This window comes from Neofelis nebulosa, chromosome 8, assembly GCF_028018385.1.
Source record: "Neofelis nebulosa isolate mNeoNeb1 chromosome 8, mNeoNeb1.pri, whole genome shotgun sequence".
Classification (NCBI taxonomy): domain Eukaryota; kingdom Metazoa; phylum Chordata; class Mammalia; order Carnivora; family Felidae; genus Neofelis; species Neofelis nebulosa.
This window is the reverse complement of record NC_080789.1, coordinates 49,025,406-49,034,079: the sequence shown is the minus strand read 5'-3', so window position 1 is coordinate 49,034,079 and position 8,674 is coordinate 49,025,406. Positions and strand designations below refer to the sequence as shown.

The 8,674-nt window shown below is 35.0% G+C and overlaps 1 protein-coding gene across 2 annotated transcripts in view; it reads right to left on the bottom strand.

Annotated features, from left to right (window-relative positions):
• Window positions 1–2,344: 2,344 nt before the first annotated feature.
• The window catches only part of MDM1 (Mdm1 nuclear protein), a 33,916-nt gene continuing 27,586 nt past the window's right edge, over window positions 2,345–8,674 (bottom strand). For both annotated transcript variants that reach the window (XM_058742080.1, XM_058742081.1), the window contains 3 exons: window positions 6,783–7,035; window positions 4,456–4,515; window positions 2,345–3,177 (listed from right to left, as the gene is read on the bottom strand). In XM_058742080.1, coding sequence (XP_058598063.1) covers window positions 3,065–3,177; window positions 4,456–4,515; window positions 6,783–7,035 — 426 coding nt within the window. In that variant the 3' untranslated portion in view covers window positions 2,345–3,064. The remainder of the gene's footprint in view (window positions 3,178–4,455; window positions 4,516–6,782; window positions 7,036–8,674) is intronic.

Sequence of the window (8,674 nt, the reverse complement as noted above, 5' to 3'; positions counted from 1 at the left end):
CATACCTTTTTCCTGACCAGAAAGGTAGACACTTCATTGATCTTCTAAGATGGAAAAGGTAACTCCTAAATGAATCAGAGAGAGAAGTGATCACAGTAGGACTCAAAATTTTAACATAAACTCTCTAAAGTAGGCAGTACAGGTAGATTTCAAGTAAGAATGCCTGGATTTAATTAACCAGATATGAGGTCTTGGCCCAGTCATTTTACCTAATAGCATTTTCCCATCTGAAAAATGAAGATATTTGTGCTTAAATATCATGGTAACATTTCCTACCATGTACTAAGCATATTTCTCATGTTCTTTTTCCTTAACCCTCAAAATCAGCTTTCAAAGGTTCTTAATATGGAGTTCAGACTCCTTTCAAAGAGATCCAGAAGTGATACCAGAAATGAACATCCAAAGCCTACCATATATGCATATTTGTGCATTTTTATCTGGGTTCTCAACCAGGGACGCATGAGAATCTCAGCATCTGGGGTGAAGCTGGGAGAAGGAACAGAGGCACAGGTGTGTGCATTTTGGAAAAACCTTCCATTGCGATTCTGATGTTTGCTCCCCAGTCTAGCTTGTACCAGTTTTGACAAAAAGGCCAAACCACCAGTTTAACATATTGATTTGCATGTATACTCAAAGTAGAAGTTATATGAAGGATGAACAAAAACCGAATTACCTATTTTCCAGAGAAATGAAAGCATATATCCACACAAAAACTTGTAACTATTAACAGCAACTTTATTCATTATGGTCCCAAACTGCAAACAATCCAAAAGTCCGCCAGGGGTGAAGGGATTAAAAGGGAACATAAACATCAAAACATAGAAGACTTCTAAAAACACTCTGAGTGAAAGCAATGTAAAAGATGGCTCCATCTATACACAGTTCTTGCAAACCATCCTGACAGAGCAGATTAACAATCACCTTGGGATAAGAGGTGGAAGGAAGGATTGAACTGCGGAGGGAAATGAAATTTTTAGGACGATGGAAACGTAGTAACGTATCTTGGTTGTAGGGTGGTTTCACAGAGGTATGTGTTCTTTCCAAACTCACTGAGCTGTAAATTCTTAATGATCGCTGTTTATTGTACATAAAAGTATGCCAAAATAAAATGGATTTAAAAATTGAATTAACAATGCCAACTCCTAAATGTCAGCACATCTCATGGAATATTTCTCACACAACTAAAACTACTTACCCACCAACTCAAATGCCTATCCTTTAAGCTGTTTTCAGTACAAGCGACGAAACAGGACTAATCTCTCAACACTATTCTCTCCCCAGGGCCACTGGTAGGGCTTTTAAGAGGCAATCAGCAGTATACTACAATGCTAAATTGTCATTAACCAGGGGTAATGAACTCAGCCTCATCAGAACCATACCTTAATCCATCTAACATCTGACAGAGCAAGTTCATGTGGTGTGACTTATTCCAACAGATGTACCCATATTTTACAATGTGTATCTTGGGTAAGATGCACTGTGTTAGATACACATTCCCTGCAAGCTAGCTGTCATTCCTTTCTTTACCGTAGATCAGTGATCAGTCATTGAAAATTCTATCCTAACCAACCAAACCAACTTTAGAGGAAGAGGATGATGATACCCCTAAGCTTCTAGAGACACAGTATGTTCCGACTTTATTTTGCAGCTAATATGCCTCAGTACATGTGTATAGAATCCAAATGATTGTGTTCTAAAATCCAATTACACATTAATTTCTAACTTTTATTTCCATCTTCAGTGCCTTAAAAACTTTTTTTTATCAACAAACGTCAGTGAGATGTAGGCAAACATGTGTATGCCCAATTATTTATAACCTGATAATGTAAGATCTTTAATAAACTTATTGTGAATCAAGGATTTGCAAAAGCACTTTTGACCAAATTATGTACTTTAAAACAAACTGCTCATTTGTTTTCTAACCAACGGGCATGAATATTTCATATATTTTACCTTCGGTACCTTGTATGTATGTAGTCTTGTACACATCACATGTCATATTTATGAAATTCATATTTTTTAGGAAGTTAGATATATTATGATTTGCAAGATTAAGTAAAGACTAGGAAAACAGAACATGTCCTATGAAGGAATAGTCAAAAAGTATGTGTTAAATTTTTGAAAATAAGTCTGCCTTGGAAATCTTGTATTTTTCCTATATTCATACAAAATTATTGTGAACACAGTTTTGTTGCATTTTGACAGCTGTAAAAGAAGTAAAACATTTAGTTAACTTGTTATGAGTAAAATGTTTCTAAAAGGTAATTGTTTATTACTAATTGTTTATTATGTGTAATAACTTTCTGAAGAAGCCAAACACTTGAAACACTTCAAACAAAAAGAATTAAAATACTTGATCAGTTTTTATTTCAAAATGTCTACAAAGTTTTAACTCTCCATTATACAAATAATTTTTCAAAATTGAGACATTATTCAAATGTAAGCCAAAGTCCTTATACAAATAGAATACACACAAAGATCAAAAATATACATATTCTCTCAGCAAACTTTGTTACATAAATAAGAAAAATATATACAGCTCATATTTTCAATTTAAAGTACAATTGCCTTAACACTGCAACCACATACAGAAGGTACTAAAATAAAAAGAAATACTACAGCAAAAGTTACGGGAAGAACAAATTCATCTTATGACATCTACAGACTATAAAGATACACAGAGCCAATAATCGAGGAACATATACTTCACATTTAGATCTTAATTTTTACTTCACTTTATTTTTTAGAATATCCTCTGGATAGGTAAAATTCACAATTTTACCAGCTACCCTTAATACAAAAGTTAGAACATGTGAAGAAACCTATGTCTTTGTACTTTGGGATAGGTGTCAAAAGAATTCTGTAGGTTGAATTTGTATGAACCAGTGTTAAAATTTTCCAAGGAAACTGAATTGGCCATTGAAAACTCAAACAATTCTTTTTAAGTAGGAAATGTGGGGAAAAAATCCAAATACTTTAAAAGTCTTAACATAGTAAAGCAATAAGGAAAAATTATGCTAATGGTTCCGTAGATTGTTAGGCAACTCAACTAGATATATGGTAATTATGTTTTGCCCCAGAAATTCTCCTTCCTTTTCTGAGCTCGTGCCAGAGTTTGAAAAGCCTGGAGACTAGAAGCTGCGGAGCGAGCAGAAATCTCAGATAATCTGTCTTCATCTGCAATGAAAAAAGCATAATCAGAAAGTATCTCTAATATAAACACAATGTTTTATAACGTGAACAGAAAATTAAAAGCATCAGGCTTTGTGATGTCAATATTGACTCTGTCAGAAAAAATTATTAAAATAAAAGATATTAACATTTTCAAGACAGTTCACCACAATTTCCCAAGTTTACCATATTGAGAAATCAAACACTTTCGTGTCAAATGAGCATTGTTTCCTTCCTGAAATCCCACAATGACATTACCTAAACACATGGCCTGTGATTTCAGTATTACTTGGAAACAATTCATCATCATACTGTCTTGCCCTACTTTAAAAAGCACAGCTCTTCTGAGCAAAAAGCTTTTTTAAGCTTTTTAAAAACAAAATGCCATACCTTAACACAGTACTTAATGTTCACATTTCCTAAATAATCTCACTTAATGTTTGACTTTAATATGCTACCCTTCATTAGGACAGAAATTCCTCCTTCTGAGTAAGCAAATATGTTACAAGATTATTTGTAAACGCTATTCTTCAACTAAGAAGAAAACAGAACTGGATTCGAAGTGTCCATATATTTATATTTCAAAACATAATAACTTGATTTCTGGCTCACTGAATTCTGAAAAAAGTCTCAAGTTGTTAAGAGGAGAGAAAATCTTCAATGTGAAAATCTTCAGTCAGTTCCTATGTGAACTTATAATATATAAAGTATTCATTCAAATTTATTTTCAAATCCAAAATTTATAAATTCAATAATTTCATACATCCTAGAATGAGTTAAAATAGTGACTTTGACTGCTCACATCAGGAATTCAAAATTCCTGCTGCCTCTATTAGAAGCAAATGAATTTTTCAGAATGAATACAACACAAGAAAAAAAGTCCATTTGCCCTAATCATATTTTTTTTTGATAATTGATAATTGAAAATTGAGCATTTGGAAAAAATGATACATATAATGCTAGACTGGATTCCTGAGCCCACAGCCAGCCAGGATGGAAAAAAAGAAAGAGTACTGACCTCAGGTGTGATGCAAGGTACACTCTCTTATCATCTGTTTGCCCTAAAAATTTTTTTCAAGACTTAAGTCCCAGTTTACTCATTTGTAAATGGGGATAACTTTATCCCCCCCTCACAGGGTTTCATGGATCTAATGATATAATATCTGCAGAAGTACTTTGTAAACTATAAAGTGCTAACCCAATGTTAAAATCATGATACTACTATCAACTACCATATAATAAAACCTCATACTTGGATCTGATGTTATTTCACTATTGAAATACCTTCGTCATTAAAGACTTCATGCTGAGGCAGCTGGAAATTGTTCATCCTTGCTTTTCCCACTTAAAAAAAAAAAGGCAGAAAAATCATCCTTCAGAGCCATGTAACAGTATATTTTGTTTATAGGAAAACCTTAGTGAAAGATGGTCAAAACTTTTATTAATTTTATATCTTTGATAGAAATTATTATCAATGGGGCCATTCACTAATTTATAACGTGCTTAGCAAATATGTAAACAAGCAATGGGAAAACTTCTAGAATTCTTTTCAATAATAATATTGATCTATTCTAACTGTAAAGAAATGCAGTAGGCTTCTGTTTAAAGATGGGAGATGGGACAACACACATTTACAAGAATGACATTAAACCCACAGGACAAGAAAAATGAAGATAAGAAAACAACAAAATTTTGGAAACGGGAAAGCAAACAGAAAAGCAGTGAGTATATGAGACACCGGCAGGGCTCAGTTGGTTAAGTGTATGACTCTTGATTTGGGCTCAGGTCATGGTCTTACAATCGTGAGACTGAGCCCTGAGTCAGGCTCTCAGGCTGTGTGAAGCCTGTTTAAGATTCTCTCTCTCCCTCTCTCCCCTGCTTCCATGCTCTCTCTCCCTCTCGAAAAAAAAAAAGAGCTTAGACAAGCAGTGTGTTTGTTACCATCATACCTAAGCTGAATCCTAAGTCAGCAGAAGAAAGAATCCAAGAAGCAACCAATTTGTTCTCCTAACCTAGCTCAAGTTTAGGAGTACTAAGTACCCCTGAAAGTTGGAGTGAAGATAAGCCTGAACCAGGAAACTGGTTGAAGTCTTTTACAAAACAATTAGTCTGCCAAATCCTTCTTTATATTTCCACGGCTGGGTAACTGACCTTTCTCACAAGAGAGGAATGGAGGTTTCCTCTCTAAAGGTTTATCAGAGCTGCTCTGACTGAAGAACACCAGGTTCAACTGAGGGCGGGGGTACCATATTCAAAACAGGGCAATTATATATATAATTTATCTTTTCAAAAAGATAAAACATCCATAAAATAAGAACAGAATGCTACATAAAAGGAATATACAATTTAAAAATTCTTAGAAATTAAAAAATATAGCAAAAATTTCTTAAAACGCAGAAGGGGTGAAAAATAAATAGTAACCCTCTCAAATTAAAATAAAAAGACAGAGATGGAAAATAGGAAAGGTAAGATAAGAAAATAAGATCATGTTCAACATGGCCAACATTGGAATAAGAGGAGTGTCAGAGAAACAGGAATCAGAACATGGAGGGGAAGAAATTACTGATGAAATAATTCAAGAAAGTGAGGAACCAGGCTCCCCGACTGAAAAAGTTGACTGAGTACTAGCAAAACGAAGACACCTGCTTTAAAATTTCAGAGCATTAAGGGTAAAAGGAAGATCCCCAAAGATGCCAGGGGGTAAAAAATCCATATACAATGATCAAAAATAAAAAGAGCACTGGGGCACCTGGGTGGCACTGTTGGTTGAGTGTCCGACTTCAGCTCAGGTCATGATCTCATGGTTTGTGGGTTCAAGCCCCGCGTTGGGCTCTGTGCTGACAGCTCAGAGCCTGGAGCCTGTTTTGGATTCTGTGTCTCCCTTTGCCCCTTCCCCACTAACTTTCTCTCTCTCTCTCTCTTTCAAAAATAAATAAACATTTAAAAACATTTTTTAATAAAATAAAATAAGAGCATTAAGACTTTTCGACAGTAAAAGTGGAAGCTAGAAAAGAGCAGAGCAATGCCTAATAAAACTAAAGGAAACCAATTTATGACCTTGAATTCTCATCTAGGCAATGTTTGGCAATGTCTGAAGACACGTTCAGTTGTCACACCAGGGGAAGCGGTGCTACTGGCATCTAGTAGGCTGCCTATTGTGGAAAGGACAGAACTTGGAGGAAACCTCACGCTGCTACAAAAGTACTGGGGTTGCCGCACAGCTCGGTGTTCCAAAGATGAGATGGAACTTTTCCTATTTAAATTTTTTTTTTTAACGTTTACTTATTTTTGAGACAGAGAGAGACACAGCATGAATGAAGGAGGGTCAGAGAGAGGGAGACCCAGAATCCGAAGCAGGCTCCAGGCTCTAAGCTGTCAGCACAGAGCCTGACGCGGGGCTTGAACTCACGGACCCCGAAGTCGGCCGCTTAATCGACTGAGCCACCCAGGCGCCCCGGGACTTTTCCTATTTAAAGAAATGTGTTACATTAACTAAAAAACCCTAGATAATAAACACAAGTTATTAACATACAGTACATACTTAAGCCTTTGTACCCATCAGGATAACATTTTTGTTTTAAAAGACAAAAAATAAAAACCAAAATAATTACCATTATGCTGAAATTCTGGATCTCTGAGAGAGCCCTGAATTCGACGAGAGGGATGCCAGTAGGATGGAGCACAGGGTGGGGAAGGAGACTGCCCAGGTGTGTTTGCTGGATATTCTGGAATTTTTGAAACTGGAAGAGCTACCTCGGCACGCCTGGGGATACTGATTTCAGAATCTTCCCTCAAAGGCAAGGGATCAACTGTTTTTATACCAGCAGCTGGAGAAGTCAGGAGGGCTATAGCACGACTTTCTTTCTAAGTGATTAAAAAAAAAAAAGATACATATATGTGTCTGTATATATATAAGTAAAATCTTTAAATACACAAAAAATATAACCACAAAAGCAGTAGGAGAAATTATGAAAAAAATCTATGTAACCTCCATGTGAGGAAGATTTTACATGCCTAACAAACAATATTGGTAAATATATTTAGCTATATAAAAATACATAAACATTAAAAAAAATTTTAATCACAAATTTGAGGAAAATATACAACCTATATATTGACAATGAATGACCATTGCTACATAGATATTTCTTTAAAAGTAGTAAGAAAAAGGCAATTAAAAAGTAGAAAAGGGATATACATAAGCAATTCATATAGACAAATTACAAATAGCACAAATACCCTACCTCACTAGTAATCAAATAATTTCAAACTAAAAGCACCAAGGCACTAATTTTTCACTTACCAAATTACAAAGATTAAATTTTTTTTTGTCAAAAACACACTATTTTTAATACTGATGCTGACAAGACTATGGAAACACCGGCACTCTCCTAGAGTCCTGGGAGTTTAATCTTCCCAGGTTGCTGGCAAAACATAGAAAAAGCCTTAAAATTTTGTGTTCTTTGGTCACACAATAATACTTGCAGAGTATTTATACAAAAAGAGATAAAATGAACAAAAATGTAGCTGAAGGACGGATTTCTTTACAGCACTTTTTCAAAACAGAAAAATTAATAACTATAGGCATCTAACTTTTTAAAAATTGCTTTCAATAATAAACAGCCTGCATAACTATACGTTGCATATCCCGTTGCTATTAAAAATTAGATAATATTTAATGATATGTAAATATGTTAATTGATTGCCAAGTGAGAAAAAACAGATTAATCTTACCTACAGCATAATAAACAAATACACTATACACCTAAAGAACTCAAAAATTCAATATGGCTGCCCTGAACAGTAAATGGAACACCACTGATTTCCTTTTTTAGCTGGTATCTTCTATTTTCCACAATGATAATGTATCACTATCTTAAAAGTCCTTGTAGAATTTTCCTTATTAGAAGAATGCGAACCAGTAAAATCAAACACAGTTCCAAACTTTCCTAATTATTTCTTGTAAATGTGGCCTTTATTTACTAACTTTGGATTTATTGATGCAATATTCAAAACAATGCTTTCTGACCTTTGGTATCTTTTTCTGTAATTAGAGAGCTTACTGCTTCAAAGTGGAGAGGCCTGGGGTCTTATCCAACAAACATACATGTTTTTCACATCAAGATCTAAAATAAAACCACAAATCTTCCTCTTGCTTCCCTTTTTAACTATAAGTATCACTTAGGAAAAATGTTCTTCTGATTTACTTTTTCTACATATATACACAGAATCTGAGATCTCTGTCAAATTGGAATCGCTACTGCTTAAAAGGCCTGAATGAAATCTCTCTTACAATATTTGTAACATGGGGTTCCCAGGTATAATTTAATGGACTTTGCAATCTGTTTTTGAGGCTAAAGTCTTCTCATTGGCCTCCTTCCCCCTCCACCCCATACAGCCCATTCTGCACCGAATAGCCAGAGTGATTTTATCATGTAAACCAGATATTTGCTGTGTGGCTTTACACCCTCCCAGGGCTTCGCTGGGCCATCAGAATCACGCC